Source organism: Muscardinus avellanarius (assembly GCF_963383645.1).
Source record: "Muscardinus avellanarius genome assembly, chromosome: 9".
Classification (NCBI taxonomy): Eukaryota; Metazoa; Chordata; class Mammalia; order Rodentia; family Gliridae; genus Muscardinus; species Muscardinus avellanarius.
The window spans coordinates 5661045-5680619 of NC_137795.1; the positions used below are offsets into that span (position 1 = coordinate 5661045).

The following is a 19575-nucleotide window of genomic DNA, read 5'->3' on the forward strand; positions in this document are numbered from 1 at the left end:
GGCACTGCCAGGTGCTGGGTACGCCGACTTGAGGGAGAAATTCACAATTTAATAAAAGAGGCAGCTATAGCAATAAGGAGAACGTAACATCACAGAGTTAGCGTGGTCTCCTTGGAGTCCTTCTTACCTTCCCCACATTCTAATTTACATGGTATCACGTAGAAACGCAGGGGGTTGGAGGTGAAGTTGATGGCTGGGGTTTACCGTGTCTGTGAAGTCTCTGAGGAGCTTCCAAGGATGGGAAAAGGGGAGACTGATGGGCATTCCAGGTCTGCGAAGGGGCCTGACTCATGGTTGGAGACAAGGGAGCACTTTCAGGTCTTGTAGATCACAGCAGTCGGGCTAAACGAGCAGAGAATTTGGAGATCAAGACTGTAGCCACAGTACTGAGCGTGTGGAGGCTCAGGTAGGCCTGGAGGACACCAAGGGTGCAGAAGGAAGGGAGGAAGGAGCAAGGTGTCTGGACTGGTTTGCCTGAGTCACTAAATGGCGATGCTGCTTCGCTGGATGGAAAGGCTTCAGGGGCAACCCAGTTTGTATTTGGGTTTCAGGTGAAGGAGGATCATCTAAGGAAAGATGTTCAAGGGCAGGTGGGCCTGGATGGAGCCACCAGATCACAGCCTGCACCTCCAGTATTACTTCAGGATTGTCTGCAGGGAGCCTGGTGTCTGAAGCCAAGTGGTCACAGACTGAGAGCCGGGACCCAGGTGGAGACACATGCCGTCCTTCCCAGAGATCAAAAACACTGAAGTGTGGCCCATAAAGCACGAGGATGAGGGAAAAGAGGGCCTGAGAGGTCACTATCTGTTATGGTTTGGGTCTAGAATGTCCCCTTAGACCTCACGGAGACAAGACAGCCATGTTGGAAGTGGGGCTTGGTTGCTGAGGAAGGGCCTCTGAGGGTGTGGCCTTGGGATTGTATATAGACCATTCTCCCTTTATTCTCCCTTCCTTCCTGCCTCTGTAATATGAGAACAGACCCTCACTTCTTTTCCCTCTGCACACGGTGTCTTGAACTCTGCAGACCTTGCCTGGCCTAACATGGACTGACCTTCACCCTGAAGTCTCCAGAACTGTGAGCAAATAAATCTTTCCTCTAAGCTGTGGTAGTAGGTACTTTGGATTCCAGCAGTGCGAAAATCTCACTGAAATACCACCTAAGCTGATCTCCTGAAAGGCTTTGAGGCATGTATAATATCTAAAACCAGCTGGGCATGATGGTACATGCCTATAATACCAGTATTTGGGAGGCTGAGACAGGAAGAAGATTGCAGATTGGAGGACAGCCTCAGCAACTCAGTGTTTCAAAATAAAAAATAAGATAGGGCTGGAGACATGGCTCAGAGGTAAAATGCCCCCGAGGTCAATTCCTAGTTTCAAAAAATCATTATACACACACACACACACACACACACACACACACACACACACACACACACGTACTGCCATCCCTGGCGACTGCAGCCCTCAGCTCTGCTTCCTGCTGTGGCTGTCCGTCTTTTCTCTCTACCAGCTTTCTTCTCTTCTCCAGCACACACCAGCCCAGCATGGCCACTCCAGACCCAAACTCCACACGACCCTTTTGCTCAAGTACCTGCTGCCTGGAACTTTAATTTCCTTCTTGAATCTCTCCTGCCCTTATTTCCAATGGGCTCAGCTCTGTTTTAAAAATGGTTAAAGAGGTCCCAGTTGGCAAGAACAGATTCTCCGGCAATCCACTCAGAGAGTAGGTTCTACTACTACTTTTGTATTCAAATGACTCAGGCAAAAGTGTGCGCTATTGAAGGTAAACTAATTAAACGCAGTCACTCGACTGTTTAGTGAATTCATCGATCTGTTTTGCATTTGTGGTTTCTCTGAAAATAGAATTAGCCAAGTCCAGTGAAAAGAGCTACCCCTGAAAGGAGCTAGTTCTTCTAGAATGCTTAGAACACCCGTGGCTATGTCACGCCAGTGGCCGCGGGGTCCTTTGTGGAGGTTTAGGCAGTTCAGTGAAGACTCCGGAGCGGGGTGGCCTGACACCACCCCTCACTGGCTGGGGCTCGGGCAAGGGGCTGCCCTGTCTGCACCTCAGTTTTCTCGTCTGTAACTTGAGGATAACAACACTATCTGCCCTATAGTTACTGGGAAGAGGAGGTGTGTATTTGTCAAGGGCTTAGAATGATGTCCGCAAAGTGTGTGTGTTGTACAAATCAAACTTATTATTGGCATATTCAATTAAGCAGAAACTCACAAAAAATCTGAGAAACACTTGATAAAATACTTTAAAAATAAGTTTATTATAACTAACGAATATAAAATCTGACATGTTTTCAAACATTTTTCAAAAAAAAGTAAAACCCTCCCCTCTTCCCTTCCCCGTAAGATACAGAATAACTTGGACAGAGAAGCAAAACAGACTTAAACATGAAATTCTCATTCACTGGTTGGTCTTAAAAGGTTCCCACATGTTCTATTCTAAGTCAAGGCCCATTAAATTAAGAAGTCAACAAACCATTTGACACTTTTTAAAATGTAACTTACTTTCTACTGGCTTCATGGTGCTCAGTCAGAATGCCGAGGGACAAGAACAGCTAACGCAAGACTCATGTGACAGGTTCAGAGTGCATGGATCTACGGAACCACGGCACTTATACAAACACTAGGCGTGGAGTTAAACACTGACTTAAAACGGAATCCAAGGAAATCTATGTACCTTTTAGCCTTTGGCATCTGGTCTAACATGTTTATTCTTTAAGTAGACATCAACTTGTTCAAACTATTAACCAGAATAAATTTATCGGAACACATTTCTCATCTAACACAGATTGTCCACAGCCAATTTCACGTGAGGTAGTTGGGCTGTTTAATGACAATTCTTGTGAAATTCTCATGACACACGGAAACATACATTAACATGTCATGGACTGGCTCATCGGCCTCACGGATCACCTTCCTTGTCAGTGCACACACCTGCGAACACACAGGCATCTATGTGGACGAGATCAGCGCGGCGTACCAACCGCGGTTCTGTTTGTAAGGTACAGGGAGAAAATGCCCCACTTCAAAGCACACGAAACATTTAAAACATCAGGATCTTGTTGTTTTCACACAGCATAGCTGAACATTCTTTCACTCTGTGAGAAGAGTGATTTTTAAGGGCAACCACAGAACCTGCGCCTCCTGCCCTGCAGAGCAGTGGTGCGTTCGCTCCCTTTGGTTACAGCTACGTAAGAGCGGAAGGAAACCACCAGCGCGTGTGCAGCTGTACACGAGACTCCCCGGCAGTGACCACTGCAGCACGCCCGGGAATGCCTGAGTGCAGCAGTGCAAGGGAAATCGTGTAAATGGCACGGCCACAGGAGCAGACTGAGCCAGGATGGGACGTACAGGAAGGTCTATAACAGTATGTACGCTCGTGGGCCTGTTCAACGGACCCCAATGGACTTGTATAAACAGTCTCAAAAACACCACTGGGCAGCTGGACACGTTTCTGGATGCGGCATCCTACACACTCCACAGGGACGGAGCTGTGCCGCACATGCGCTGTGCGCACCCAGAAGGTACAACACCGCACGGCGTCTGAAGTTGGGCCCCTTAAGATAAAGTAGAATATTCACCTAGCACAACAGTGGCCTACCATGTTGCACTTACAAATTCTATATCTAAAAACTTTTAAATCTAAAGAAAGTTGGCAGTTACCTTTAAAAGAAAAGTAAAATGTGTGGTTCACAGACAGCCTCAGCTACTTAGCGAGGCTCTTCGCAACTCGGTGAGACCCTGTTTCAAAAACTAAAAAGATAAAAAAAAATAGGGTTAGGGGTGTAGCCTGGAGGTAGAATGCCCCCCGGGTTCCATCCACAGTACTGAAAAAAAAAAAAAAAGTAAAAATAAGGGTCGAGGAACTGAACTGTAAAAGTATGACTAAAATAGAGTAACTGGTTTTAATTAATGATTCAGAAATGTTCTATTATGTAACCAAGTTCCTGTAGGACATGGTAGTTTAAGAGAGGAAAACAAAACAAAACAAGAAAACAGTTGTCCTCCAAAGGTTTCATGTGTTTTCTATTGCTCATGACTCTGGCTCTCAACTGCTTTAGCTGATATTTCTTCAAATATGTGATTTTCATAATCAGCTAGAGTTTCCTTAGAAAAACTTAATTTACTGATTGATTCATTTTGACAGTACTGAGGAGGGAACCCAGGGCCTCACACTTGCTATGCAAGAGCTCTACCACTGAGCTATATATCATCCCTTTTTATTTTATTTTGAGACAGGGTCTATTAAATTGCCCAGGCTGGCTTTGAACTTGAAATCTTCTTTTCTTAGCCTCCTCAGTAGCTGGGATTATAAGGGTGTGACATCACCCTGGCTTACAAAAACTTACTTCAACTCTTTTCCTGATTTCAAATTTAGTAAGGTATATTTTATTTATTGGTCCCTACTATATATTTCATTAATTAAAAATACTATTCTGCAAACATAAAGTTGAAAGCATTAACTTTTGAAGATGTACTGGAAGTAACATGGAGGGGAGCGCACAAACTACCGCAGACACGTGCCTCTCTCTCCCAGGGGCCCGCGCGGCACGAGCCGCCGCCCCACTGCTATCGGGAGCTTGGGTTCTGTCTGAAGCCCTCAGTCTGGCTAGGTTGGTACCAGATGCTCCAGTGAGGCTGAGGCTGCTGCTGAGGGCTGGGGCGCAGCGGCTGGGAGTGGGGATCGACCTGGCGTGCTGCTGGGGCACTGCTAGCAAATTTTCAGTAGCAAAGAAAGAAATGCCACAAGGCTGAAGTGTGGAGTTCAGATATCCCCTATCATGAAATAGGACTTTGGGGGAAGCTTTTCAGAATGATATATAACAACGAGAAAGAGCTTCGAGCCACTACTTCCGCTCCTAATGGGTATGACCCTCCAGAGTCCATCCCTGGGGCGCACACACTCAACACCGCAGCGCTCCCTTCTGGAATCCCTTCAGAGCTGGATCAAGAGCTCACAAGCCCCACCTTCGCAGTACAAGTTGGTTCCTACCCAAAAGGTCTCCCTCCAATTTAACTATTTTGGCCAGGATTAGCTGAATCAGATTTCCTTTCAAAGGACAAAAGACTTGCCGTCACAGAAGGACTTTCGCTCTGGCCGGCACCGTGGCTGGCTTCCTCGTGGAGCGTGCGGCCGTGAGAGTAGGTGGGGTGCTCTGCAAGGGGTTGGCCACCGCTGCTCACTTGTTTCTGCTAACCCAGTAGGAGTCTCCTTTTCCAGTTCTCTCCAAACATTATGCTATAAGGAACCCTAAAATGTTCTGAGCAGTGACAGTAAGGTGAAACTGCTACCAAACTCACTCGTTTTCACCTCTCGCTGTCAGAGCAGGAGCAACTTGGTGACCTCGCCCTTGAGTGCTAAGTGAGAAGCATCAAGCGTCGTTCTCTTTGCCCCATCTTAGAAAGTAACTGTGATCAGTATAAACTTTAACTAAACTGTCGAATCAAAGACTGCAGATCCAGGAAGAAGCGCTGCCTGTGCTGAGATCGATTAAATTTATTGTTTAGTATTAGGTTCAGTTTCTACTTGTTTTTATTTAAGGATACTCAGTTTTATACATCTTAGGCAAACTTAATATGTTCTAGTGAGGAAAATATTTATAAAAAAAATAGTACCTTCTTTTTTTTTTTGGTGGTACTGGGAATGGAACCCTTCTACCTCTGGGCTACACTCCCAGACCTATTTTATATTTTTATTTGAAAACAAGTGTCTCTTAAGCCAGCCAGGCTGGCTTTGAACCTGCATGATCCTCCTGTCTCTGCCTCCCAAGCGCGGGGATTACAAGTGTGCGCCACGACGCCCGGCTAGTACCTTCTTTTGATGGGATGGGACAAAGGGTGCTTGGAAAGTGGAATTTATTCAAGTTACACAAGCTGTTCTGTTTGATCTGAGTTCCTGATGGGTCTAGATGACACTAAATGCCTCTTCTTCAAACACTTGAGTTGTAAACACCAAGGCAGTACCTGTTAACAATGAAGTGGCCATGCAGAGCTACTTTCCTTCTGTGTGCATTCAGAGGCATGGCGGCAAACCCGGGCACTCTCAAAGTGCCCATCTCCTCTCCAAAGACTAAAGGTGGCGGGGAGCGCCAGCAGCTGCTGGGAACTGTCACGGCTCCACACCCTCAACTGCCCGGCGGCATCCCCATGAATGGCAGTGTGCCTAAGAGGGCAAACGGACACTGCCGCCTTTTCTTTTTCCCTTTTAGGAGGCTGTTTCAAGGGCAGGGCACCTGAATTGTCCCTGAGCCCCGCCCTCATGTTCACACTAGCCAGAGGAGGGGCCTAGCAGGAAGTACCTGCAGTCAGAAGGAAAGCAGCTCGTGCCTCAGCAGCTGCCCCAGCAGGCGTGTTGAAACAATACAACTGGTCTCACCAGCATTCTTTGCAATGCTGCTTTTCTCTGTATTTTCTGGACTCCTGTGAGCAAAATACTCGCTGTGGTTTTTTCATCAAATTAAGCTTTATAATTTTTTCAAGAGGTGGCGTCTCTCTATGTTGCCCGGGCTGGCCTTCAACTCCTGTGCTCAAGCGATCCTCCTGCCTCAGCCTCCCGGGAAGCTGGGAGTGCAGGCGTGCACCTGAACCCAGTTCTACTTGCTTCATTAATTTCAGCTAAGTAAGTGCCCATTTGTTTAAAATCAGAAGTAGCTGGTACCCCTCTCTTCTGAAGCTGTCTGCCCAGGGAGGATCTCTGTGCCCAAGGGGTCTGCAGCAGCAGCCACAGGTGCTCCATTCACCTGCACCCCCAAAAGGCACTCACTTTCTGTCATGGGACTATCTTACGCTGGAACGTCCCTTCCTGTTACAAGGAAGGAGGCTGACGGGGAGGCTCCGCTGTGCGCACTCTAGGCAGCTTGGCCTTCAACTGGGGGACGAGCCACCGTTTGGGCGTGGCATGCTATAGAAGAATGCCCACCCAGGGTTGCTTTATGAGATACTTAAGTTCCCTCTATAAACTCTTATATCATCAAAAAGATTTTTTTTTTAAGTTTTTGGTACTAGAGATTGAACCCAGGGGTTATAACCTCAACCCTTTTTATTTTTTAATTAATTAAATAATTAACTTTAAAATTTTTGCAGTACTGGGGATTCAACCCAGGGTATTCTATCTCTGAGCTACACCCACAGTCCTAGTTTCAATTCTTTATTTTGAAACAGGGTCTCACTAAGTTGTTGAGGGCCTCACGAAGTAGCTGAGGCTGGCCATGAACCTGTGGTCCTCCTGCCTCAGCCTCTCAAGTACTGGGAGTACAAGTGTGAGCACCACGCCCGGCTTCATTTTTTATTTTGAAACAGGGTCTTGCTAAGTTGCCAAACCTGGCCTCGAACCTGTAACCTTTCTGTCTCAGCCTCCCAAGTACTAGGACTGTAGATGTGTGTCACTGCACTCGGCTTACCCAAAGCTTGTGAGATTAAGTACCTGCATGTAGTTTCTCTGCACTCTTGGTCAGTCAAAGCCCTGAATGCCACCCAAGGCCTGTGGTGAGTGCCCACGCTGGCTCACCACCAACTATTTTACTTACACGATGGCCTCCTCCTCTTCAAAAAACAAAAAAAGGACATATCATTTAGCTCTTGCATCAGACTGGGAATTATGAAACTAGAATCGGATGGACTAACTCTTTACCCCTGTGTGGATACGAGTCCCTTGGGAAGCTTATCCAAACACAGATTCCCAAGCCCCCACCCCCAGATTCAGTTCCTTTAGGCAATCTGTTCTTTGAACAAGCCCTCCATGTGACTTCACCACAGAGGATGCTCCTATCACAGGTGGAAGCCACCTGGCTCCTCACGAGTGCCCGCAGATCCTTCTGCCTCCAAGCTGTACTCTCTAGGTGGTATAGGAATCCCTTTGAGTTTTTGGTGATGTCCGACTGAGATAATGCAGGGGAAACATGGTGGGAAGGGTGGCGCCGGGTAAGTACCATCTCAAACAACCCGGCCGCCCCTTGTCCTCGGAGTGGGGTTAGGCACACCCCGACCTCCTCAAGCCCGTTCACAGTCTTCCGCCTACTAACAGGGATGGTGGTCAGGCCAGACGCTGAACCTCCCTCATACACAGGCCCTCCCCACTGAGCAGGAAGAGAACTGACATCGGCAGTGGAGACCTCCACGCAGCAACTGCTTCAGCAGAGGGGCTGGCTCCAGGTGCTCAGTCTCATTCTCAGAGGACTCAAACACTAACTGTGGCTGACAGTCCCCGACACAGAATTTACTCATTTTCAGCTTAGGTTTGAGTGGCCCATTAACACTAAAAACTAAAACAAAGCAATATAACACACATTGCCAACAAATTCATTTGTCAAATCTGCTCTTATTACTTGCTGTTCCAGGCGGTGACAGCTCTGATTTGGTTTCCAGTAGGCCTGTTAAACTGAAATATATAGCACCTTGATTTTGAAACACATACAACACATATGTACTTTTTAAAATTATATATAAAAGCACTGGGTTTTGCCTCCCCCTCATCATTCCCCGAGGAAAGGAGTTGGAGAGGACTGAAGCTGTTGCTGGAAATCAAGGAGGGCAACACAACTCTTCAGCAAACTTTATTCCCTGAAGTTAGGAGGCGCTGTCCTGGGGCCGTCACACCACCTCGTCCGACTCCAGCCCGTGTACCTCGTAGAGAGTGTCCAGTATGGCCAGCTGCTTCTCCATGGCAGGGAGGTAGACACTGAGGTCCCTCTGCATCCCAATGCTGAACGCTTCTTTCTGGTGGTCGCCTTCCTTTATGGTTAACGCAGCCACAAAGTCTTCATAGGATGGCGCTGCCCTCAAAGCTAACTGCAAAAGAATCTCTGGTGAGAACGGGCATCAGAGTTAATCTCCGACACTCACCTGTGCATATGCACACTCACGGACAGAGAGCTGAGGAGAGCAAGAGTAAAGAAATATGAACACCCGCTCACTTGGGAGTTCTAAAATCACGCTGCAAGCCGGGCGTGGCGGCCACGCGTGTAGCCCTGCGCTTGGGAGGCGGAGACAGGAGGATCGCGCACGTTCGAACCCAGACGCGCTGGCTTAGGAGACCCTGTTTCCAAATAAAAAAGTATAAGATAGGTCTGGGAGTGTAGCCCGGAGGTAGAAGGGCTTCCAGGCACCCCAGTACCACTAAATAAATAAATAATGCTTCAAGTACCTAATAAATCACTTACGGCGAGAAGAGGCAAGCAGGCACTTGGGCCATCTTAATGCTGAATGATGCCACCAAGTCAGGGAATGCTAAGGGAGGCGGTGTCTGAAAGTTCCCTTCCTGCCCACACCACCCTGGGATCCTCAGAGCTGGCCCCTATGCGCTGCCCGTGTCCGCTCTCCCGTTCCATCCTCCAGGCCACCTCACTGTCCTGTTTGTACCCCATCTGGATCCACGTTTCTTTGCATAGCTCCTATTTTTCCCCACACGGATAATATTTCTTTTATAACCTTGAATGTTTTCTAAAAAGGGTGTTAACATGTCTTGTTTACTTATGTGCTGATGCTTTAACATGTTTTGTTCCAGTTAATCTTTGATAATAACCTTGCGCAGTTCATGTCCCTATTCTAAGAGAAATGTCAAAAGCTAACGAGTGCGTGGCCAGGATCTCAGCTGGTCGCTCTGTAGCCACGCTGCACACCACAGCTCTCCGTAAAAGAAGACCTCCAGGCTCCTGAGCCTCTTCTCCCCTTGCAATCTACTCTAAGCTTGATAAAAATCTGCTTTTGACACCCACTAGGCTGGCTCACCTGAGGCGAATACAAAGCCATGAATTTCTGTACCCCAGGCGTTCTTCTGACCTTCCTTATACTCTCAAAAGACGGTGAGAGCTAAAGTCCCCTTTCTGTGAGAGTAACTGGATCATCATGAGTGGCTAAGGACAGGCTGGATGAGGCTGACAGACCTGGACTTGACTCTAAGCTCTTGTACACATTTGCTTGGGGAATTTGAGCAACGTTTAATCTCCTAGAATTAACCTTCTTCATCTGAAGAAGGCTAGTGCCACTCTCCTTATTTTTTTTTCTTTTTCTTTTTTTGGTGGTACTGGGGTTCCTGGAAACCCTTCTACCTCCGGGCTACAATCCCAGACACCAATTTTATTTTTTACTTTTTATTTAGAAACAGTGTCTCTTAAGCCAGCGCAGCTGGCTTTGAACCTGCACGATCCTCCTGTCTCCGCCTCCCAAGCGCGGGGATTCCAAGCGTGCGCCACCACGCCCGGCTCACTCTTATTTTAAGGATAAGTGGGATATATAGAAAGTGTTTAGCTCCCTGGCCGGCAAATGACAAATGCCTGGATAATGGCTGGAGTACCAGGACACAGAGAATAGAAAATAAAGAGTAGGTAGTTATCAAAAAATGTAATATAAGAAAACATCCCAGAAAAGGAGTCTTCTGATTTAAAGCCCAAGTGCACAGCACAAAGATGATAAAGATAAGAAAAAAAGCGTATGTCCTTTGTCCTCGAGGACAAAGAAGCGATTCTGAAAGCACCCTGAAGAACACTCAGCACGACAGAATACGGCTGACAGCCGATCTTCCGGTAGTGCATGGGGCTGGAGGCCGACATGACACCGTACAGGTTCTCAGGAGAATGACTATTCCCCGAGCACTCTACGCCAGCCACAGACACTCCAGAAGCAAGGGAAGAGCAGCGCTAGAGCCAGCTGTCTGGTCTGCCTGAGGAGGGGAACAAAAAAGCCAAATGGCCGACAGTTATGGGCCAAGCTGGAGAGAGCCCAGGCTGGCCTCAGTTTAGGAGACTGCAGTTATCTGAAGATAAAAATTCCCTATATGAGCCGGGCGTGCTGGCGCACGCTTGGAATCCCAGCATTCGGGAGGCTGAGACTGGAGGATCGTGGTTCGAGGACAGCCTCAGCTACTCAGTGAGGCCCTCTGCAACTTAGTGAGACCCTGTTTCAAAATAAAGAATAAAAAATAGGGCTGGGGGGTGTAGCTTAGAGGTCAAATGTCCCTGGATTCCATCCCAGACCCGCAAAAATAAATAAATAAATAAACACATAAATAAATATTCCTTATTTGGTTGGTAAATAAATCAAATTCCTTGCATGGAAAAGATATTTTCTTGAACTGATACCAGTTAGAATGAATTTAACTATGCTAATTAGCACACAAGAAAACTCAAGAAACCTCTAAAGCAGGGATGAGTTAGAAATAATACTAGAAGCTGAAGGGGAAAATCAAGCTATGGACGTAACTCCTCTGTTGAAAGGGTATTTCCAAATGCCTGGCATAATCTACCTTCTTAACAAATGGCTTTAAACTCGCTGGCAACGATATCCAGTGCCTCGCACGCTCCTGCTCCGGGTGAACTGATCTCACCTCTTGCACCAGGTCCTCCCTATGGCAGGGAAAACAGGAGCAACTGCCTCAAGAGTCATAAGTTTAAGCGCTTAAAGCAAATCTAGTGCCTGGTGAAGGCTCAAAACTGTAAGTTGTGGTTGGAGATTTTGGTATTAATTGCAGCAACTTTTTCAGGGATCTACATGGAAGGAATAAGAGTTTTAGTAAAAAACGCATGTGAACAGAGGCTGTGTTATTCCTCAAAACAAATTCAGAAGCAGCTTTAAGTGTCTAATACAGAGAATTAGGCAAATAAAGTTATGATGCTTCATACTAGCGAAGTATTATAGTCACTAAATGTAGTGCTGTTCTCACATTTTTAGGGCATTTAAAAATGTTCGTGATAGAATCTATTAAATGGGGAGAAAGAGTACAGAATTATACAATAAATGTAGAAAAATTTATGTGCACAAAGTGCATAAAGTACTACACATATAGGTATGAAAATATAAACACCTATAAGTATGAACACATTTATCTACACTTATATATAATTCGATCAATATTTAGTAGATGATATAAGTATATTAAAGTAAAAGCCAAGAAGGTAAAATAAAATATTAATAATGAAAATATGGGCAGTTAACTTTTTTCTTTTCTATTTTTACCTGATTTCGAAATGTTCATCACCAGTCTCACTCACTAGTTATCAGGGAAAATACTAAATATTTAAGAGTTTTTTTTTTGTGTGTGTGTGTAGTACTGAGGTGGAACCCAGGGGCTTTCCTACACTCCCAGCTGTATTTTATACTTTATTTGGAAACAGGGTCTCACTAAGTTGCTGAGAGCCTCACTCAGTAGCTGCGGCTGGCTTCGAACCTGCGCGATCCTCCTATCTCAGCCTCCCAAGCGCTGGGATTACAAGTGTGCGCCACCACGCCCAGCAAAAGCTCTTTTAGAGACTCATATTTATGATAAATTTTCTCCTACAGGTGTATGCTTGTTGGCAACATATTTAAATCATCAATATCTTGGGATTAAACTTTGCCTTCTATACTGAAACAAAATAAAACAACAACAACAAAAACCCCAACTTTTTTTTTTTTATCAACAGGGCAACTCATTTTTTGTTGTTGTTGCATTTAAGTATCTCACCAAGGGCACTCAGGTGTCGGGAGCAGGCACACAATCACAGTACTTACTCAGGGAGACCCAGGGAGGCAGCAGCAGGCATCCGCTGCCTAAGGACTGAGCAGTGGTTTCTCAACTGTTCTGCCTTCACTGCAGAGGCTTTGATGGGGTGAGCACTAGCCTTGGAGACAGCAGGTCTGGGTTTAGACCCGGGCTCTGCTATAGTTCACTTTGGGACCAGACTTAACAGTAGTGAACTTGTGGAATCGTGGGAGCTAATCCTCAGGATCAACAGAGACAATGAACGTGCTAGCTCCTGGCACCGTGCCGACGGCAGCCCTGCACGGTGGGCAGGCATGCACTGCAGGCAAGTCTGTATGCAGTAGGCTGGCACCTATGCAGTGCAGGGTGGATGGAGCTAGCCTCCTCGATGCTTCAAAAATATTTCATTTCCATTAATATTTTTAATATCTGACTTCTTGCACTGTATACTCTTCCTTCTTTACTAAAGAAAGCAGGAGGATAAATCATGACCTAAACACTTCTTATATCAGGCAGATTAATTTACTAAAAGACATCATTTTTGCAAGTCTACTTTCTTCCCGCCACCTTCCAAGGAACCTCACATTCTACAACATTTCCTAGTGTGCAGTGACAGAGACTCTGCCTCTTCATGGACACATCTGACTAAGACTGACTCTTGTCTGGATGGAAGAACTACTGTTGCCGCTCATGGGAGGGAGCCATATACCTGCTGATTACACAGGGGTCTAGTGACTTGTCCAGGGCACTGAGTCTCAGTTTGTGTCCTTCTAGTGAGGCAAGCTGAGAAGGAAGAGGTGGTGTAACAGGAGCCAGAACTCACAAACAATACAGCCCTTCACAGTGAAAACGACGTACAAGAAGACATTGCCACGTCTATCTGCTGGCACACTCAATACACTGAATATCCAAATGTAAAATTTAACTTGGAAAAAAAGCTAACTGAGATATGAGAATTACCAGGATTAAATACAATGGGCAGCAGAGGGAGCTCTCTGCTTGGATTCATGGCTCCAACCCATCCTCTCCCCTCAGTGTAAGTCTGTGACGACTGATTCCTACCTACCTCTCTCTGCATTCTTACTCAACTCTACCACCTCATCAGAAAGGCAACAACAAGGCCAGGGGGATCGGATAAGGCAAACCATTTATTTTATTCAGATTTGTTTACTAGTCTTTGCTATTCTGGACACTTTTTATCGCTGACATTCCCACACACTGAAGGCCTATAAACATAAATGAGGTAAGATTTTCTTCTTATCCTCAAAAATAAAGCAAATAGAACCACCACACACACAAAGCACAACATCTTACTTTGACCATCTGAACATTAGGGGACAGAGGTTACTCACCGCAAAAACCCCTCGAACTACCCAGCCGTGGTGCTGCCGTAACGTTTTGCCATATGCGTTATCTTGAAAAGAAGAACAACTCCGTGAGAAATGACTGCGTCGGAATGCAGCGTGCTCTTTGTAGAATGTGCTTTCTAATGCATGCTGTAAAGTTCTATCGGTATTAGGAACTGATGGGGAAAATCTAGTTGCAAGATTTTATACCCCCAGAGTTTTACATAGGAAAAAAGCTCTTGTGAATTTTTTTTAAAGAAAATTAAATGCTTTACTATATTGGAACTTAAGCTTTTATCACAGCTGGAAAAGTTCAAAATATAAAAAAACAAGGGAGAACATATAGTAAAATTTGAGAGTAAATATAATTAGAGATACACTGTTAAACAATGTATAAATACAGTGCAGTTGTTTGAAATACAGACTGACCTTGAGCCACTCCCTCATCTGACCCCTCTAGACATCTGCTTCCTCTTTTGCAAAATGATCTCTAGGGCTCTTTTAAATTCTAACATTCTATTCTCAGAGGCCAAATGTTTGTCCTAAGTACCTCTATGAACCCGGAGAGAAAATATTAAAGCTAGAAACCTTTAAAAATGTTATGGAAAAGCTGACTGTGGTGTTGTACGCCTGCAGTTACAGCTGCTCAGGAGGCTGGGGTAAGGAGTTTGCTTGAGCTCAGAGGCTTGAGGCCATTCTGGGCAACTTGGCAAGACTTTATCTCAGGAACCTAAACAAGGCTGGGCCAGGCAGCTATGCCTGTAATCCCAGTACTTGGGAGGCTGAGATGGGAGGATGGCAGCCTTAGGAATGTACTAAGGCTCTCAGCAATCTAACAAGACCTATTTCAAAGTAAAAAGGACTGGGGTGTAGACTGGAAGTGAATGCCCCTAGTACCAAAACAAAAACAAACAACAATGTTATAAAAAGAATGGCTTGAAGTTATTAAGCTAGTTACAAGCAAAAGGTGAGAACCATTAATAACACTCATTAGTATCTTATACCATTATTTCTTTCCTAACATGTTTAAAAGATTTAAAGACAAGTAGTACTTTTAATGACAAAAATCCCAATAACAAGGTGGCTATATTTTACGCAAGTGACATAGTCCTAAAGATTTTGAATAACTGAATATTTGCAAATTCAAAACTGATTTTCCCACAGGAGTAAATGCATTCTCAGGAGAGGCAGATATACCTCACCATCATACACTTTTATTTCAATGTTCCATTTTATTTCTAAGTATTATTTCCAGTAGTTTATAGAGTGCTCATTTCTAAACTATTAGCACAACATATCGTGGGGGCTGTTTGATCTCAGCCTTCATGTTTTACCTTACTACATCTAGATTTTCTATTCCAAACTTACTTGTTTTTATGTGTTAGTTTCAGCATTTGCACAAGTACTACCAAACTTTAATGAATGCATAGGTGACACTATAATAGGCTATAACATATTTTCAATTATAACAGGCTGATGTTAAAATCATGGGGAAGCAGACACCGAACCCCAAGAGCAACCTTTAAGCAATGAAGAGCAGCAAGTTCACGGGACACTGCCAGCGGAAGCCAGGTAGCTGCTTTACTGTCACTTCACACACGCTGTACAGCTGACGCAAGTGGCCCACCTTTGAAATTATAATTCTCGTCAACTCTTATTTTTAAAAATGAATTAGGCTAGGCATGGTGGTGCAGCTTAAAATCCCATGATTTGAGACGCTGAGACCAGAGGACCACAGGTTCACGCCCAGTCTCAGACATTAGTGAGGCCTTACGCACCTTAGTGGGATCCTATTTTCAAATAAAAATAAATAAAAAATAGGGCTGGGATGGGGTGTGTGTAGCTTGGAGGCTGAATGCCCCTGAGTTCAATCCCCATCACCACACACACACACACACACACACACACACACACACACACACACACAAGATGGATTAGGTTTTAAGTTTTAGTTCGTCCTATTTCAATTTTATATATTTGAATTTGCACAAAATATATTTTATATAAAAGACATATATTCAATATATGTTGCAACATGCTCATGTAAAAGACTACTTGAAACTCAGTGCAAGATTTCCCAGGCTACTGGAAGTGTTAGGAATAGGCTGAGACGCAGCATCCAGTGTGACAGAGCTCAGACATAGTGGTAAAGAATTCAAGCATGGCCGGGCGTGGTGGCGCACGCTTGTGATCCCCGCGCTTGGGAGGCGGAGACAGGAGGATCATGCAGGTTCGAAGCCAGCCTCGCTGGTTTAAGAGACCCTGTTTCCAAATAAAATATAAAATAGGTCTGGGAGTGTAGCCCGGAGGTAGAAGGGTTCCATCCCCAGTATGAATTCAAGTATGAAGAAGACTTAGAAAAGAGGTAAAAAAGAATGAATGCAAGATTAAATTTAATTTTTCTTCCTTAGAAAACCAGTTTGACCAGATCAGGGTATGGTCAAACATATATATCTGCAATGTAAGCCACAAACCTAGCTAATTTTCTATAAGGGAACGGATGGTATCAGGAGAATTTTAGATAGTATGCAGGGCCTTAGTGGAGACAACTTGAGGAAGGGTTGCTGGTCCATAAGCATATAATACAAAGACAGAATACCAACCACAGCCACTGAGAAAAACCAGCAAAGCAAATTTCCAACCATTTCAACTATCTGAGGAGCCACATGGGCTGGCAAGAGTGTACAGTCAACAGAATACACCCCAGGAGGAGTCACTGAGGGGAGACAGTGGAATTCCTTGCTTTCTCGCGACCCTCATCCAGGAAGGGCACTAAATGCCATTACAAACACATTAAGAGATGCCTGTGGGTATCTACAGTGAACAGCTGCTCCACTTAATAAGAATTTAGCGACTCCACTAAACGACAGTGCACAGAACAGTGGGATCCTCAGCTGACTTAAGCCTAGTCACTCCCTTGCCTTCAAGCTCACAAGCGATTCTAGGGGAGCTACTTAACAAATCATTATTATATAAACTGATTGCTACGGTAGAGATTTGGACACAGTGCTTCAGGAACAGAGCCTACAAGGAAGACACTAATCCAGCCCGGGCATGTGAATGCTGAGCGACGGGCAGGGCGGGGAGAAGGGCAGCAGGTGGCTGCAGGCTGAGGGAGCACCATGAAGTGGTGGTCACCGAGTGGGCTGGGGCCAATCGTGACCTTTATCTACCATGTCAATGACTCTGAACTCCTACCTAAGGCACAGTGGCAATTTTGAAAATTATAACATTTATTCTCTGATTTCAAAGTAACACATGTCCACTGTAGAAAATGTGGGAAGTACAAAACAAAAAGAACTAAAGAAACAATCATTGCTCTTGAAATTAACCACAGTCGGCATTTTGAGGACGTCTTCTCTTTGTTACAGAAATAGCTTTCTGCAGAGTGTTGCTTTCTGTCACCAGATCTGTCATCATCTTCATGATTTGGAATTGCGGTTGGGAAACAACAAGATGAGACTCATGCTCCCCCTTTCTTGTGGTACTGGAGTGGAATACCTCTAAGCTATAAGCACAGCCCTTTTTACTTTTACTTTTGAAATGCGGTCTCACTCAGTTGCTGAGGCTGGCCTTGAACCTGTAATCCTCCCGTCTTAGTCTCCCATAGCGCCTGGGTGGGACTCGCACTTCTTTACAGTATGCAGCAGATACAGCATCCTGGTCTCTGGGCAGCTGGCCACAAAGCTACTGAATGAGCAAACTGCCCGTGTAAGGACCGTGCACCCAGTGCTTCACCAGCCCCAGACACCTCACATCTTTCCTACACTATGCCTTCGAGGCAATTGCTCAAAAAGCCTGGAGACCCTTCTCTGTGCCTCCTTCTCAAGACAGGCACTGAGAGTCCAATGGTGTGGGCGGCTAAGGACCAGGGAGTGTGTGGACACCAGCCCTTCCCCCTGCCGCTAGCAGAGGGAGCAGCGGTTCCTTGGCTACAGCTCAAGAGAGGAGTACCATCTGCCAGATGAGAGCCGAGAGTTATAGAACTTGGGCTGGGTTCCAGCTCAGGCCTAGGAAGACCACGGATGAAATTTAAAACCAAAAAATGAACTAAGACTCACTAAAGAAAAAGAGAAAAAGCCAAGCCCTCAGCTGACTCCTAGGGTTGCAAGTATCCCTGCCACACGCAGCTGCAGTAGCACAGATGAAGTCTAAGCCTGGCCTACTTTGGTCATCTTCACCTTGAGAAGATTAGATAATGAAATACACTAATCTTCACTGACCTACTCCTTCATTATCACTATGCATGATTCTATAACTTGAGACTCCTTTTGGCCTCTGGAAGACATAAGTGATACCTTCTCCCAAATCTTTGAGATGTGTCAATTTCCCAAAGACTGAATTAAAATTTCTGAGTTGGCAGACTTGATAATCACCTTACCCAATTCTCTCCCTTTTACAAATGAAGAGACAGAAGGCCAAGAGGGGCAGGGACTGGCCCGAGGTCACAAAGCTAAAGGCAACTAGAACTTGGGGCACTTGAATCACATCAAACCATTCTGCCAAAAAAAACTAAAGTTTATTCTTCATGAAACAAAATAACGAAAATTAAAAGTAAGCCTTTCCCAGCCACTTCCTGAAAGAATTAGCGTCCTATTCTGTGTATGGAAACAGCACAGATCTGGTTTCTTTACTGGGAACTCAGAAACTCCTTAGGATGTATTTAAGGACTATGCCTGCACTTTTCAGTATCTGAATGAGAATAACCTTGGTTACTCTGAGTCGTGGGAAAGACGAGGAAGAAATACAAAGCTAGTCTTAGTGGAGAGCCTGGGAAGAAGATAATCAAGGCTGGAAAGACTTGGGCTCGGGAAATGACAATCATCTCAGCCCTGCCAATGTACTAGGCCAGGCTATCCTTGGGCAAAAAAGGGAGCTGGCAGTCTGAAAGCAGGGAGCCCGTTTGACAGGAGGCTGGTGGGAAGAGGCAAGACTGAGATCATGAAGCTGTGCTGAGGCCCTGTGACTAAAGAGGAGTCCGGTTGCTCACGTAGAACAGTACGTACCTGTGCCCTGCCAGAACGCTGCTCTGTTTACCAAGTACAAGGATGGAAACACAATGGACCAAAGCATGGGGTCTAGAACAGCCCGCATGCACGTCAGAGCTTACGATACCCAAGTGTGGAAAGGAAGGGGGCCAACAAGTGGGGCCAAGAGAGCGGGAGTTCTGGTGGGGAATAATAAAATTAAAGCCTTGCCATAGAGTTTCTCAAAACAAATTCCAGAAAGATGAAAAGCAAACCTACAAAACTTTGAGAACAAAGTGTCATACATTTTTATGGTCTCAGGATGAAAGAAATTTCTTACAGAAGATATAAAAAATACAAACAATAAGAGAAAAGAATGTTTGATTACAAAAATAAGAATTTCTACACAATATCAATCATAAATAAAGAGAAAAGACATGCCAGAAGACATTTACAGTTCATTACTAGAAAAGACAAAAATTATAAAGAACTTGCATGAAAAAAATAAAGAAAAAAAACCTAAGAGAAAATATGGTCAAAGCATATAAATAATGGGGAAATGAAATTGTCAATGAAGATAACAAAGCTATTCAATCTTATTAGTAATCTAAGGAATTCTGGCATTATTCTATAATTTGACATCTACCGGGCACAAATTAAAAAGTCTGACAAGTGTTAGAATGTGGGAACTCTACTCTGCTGGTAATTAGTACTTACAGACACATAAATATGTAGTTAAAGCACAGAAACATGCGGACATATTACAAACAGAAAACTCAGAATGATTAAG

The 19575-nt window shown here is 44.9% G+C and overlaps 1 protein-coding gene across 1 annotated transcript in view; it reads right to left on the reverse strand.

Moving 5' to 3' along the window:
- Positions 1–8607: 8607 nt before the first annotated feature.
- Positions 8608–19575, reverse strand: part of PLEKHA8 (pleckstrin homology domain containing A8) — a gene marked incomplete at both ends in the record, with an annotated part of 51021 nt that continues 40053 nt past the window's right edge. The window contains 2 exon segments of the mRNA XM_080701587.1: positions 8608–8805; positions 13825–13886. Coding sequence (XP_080557713.1) covers positions 8608–8805; positions 13825–13886 — 260 coding nt within the window.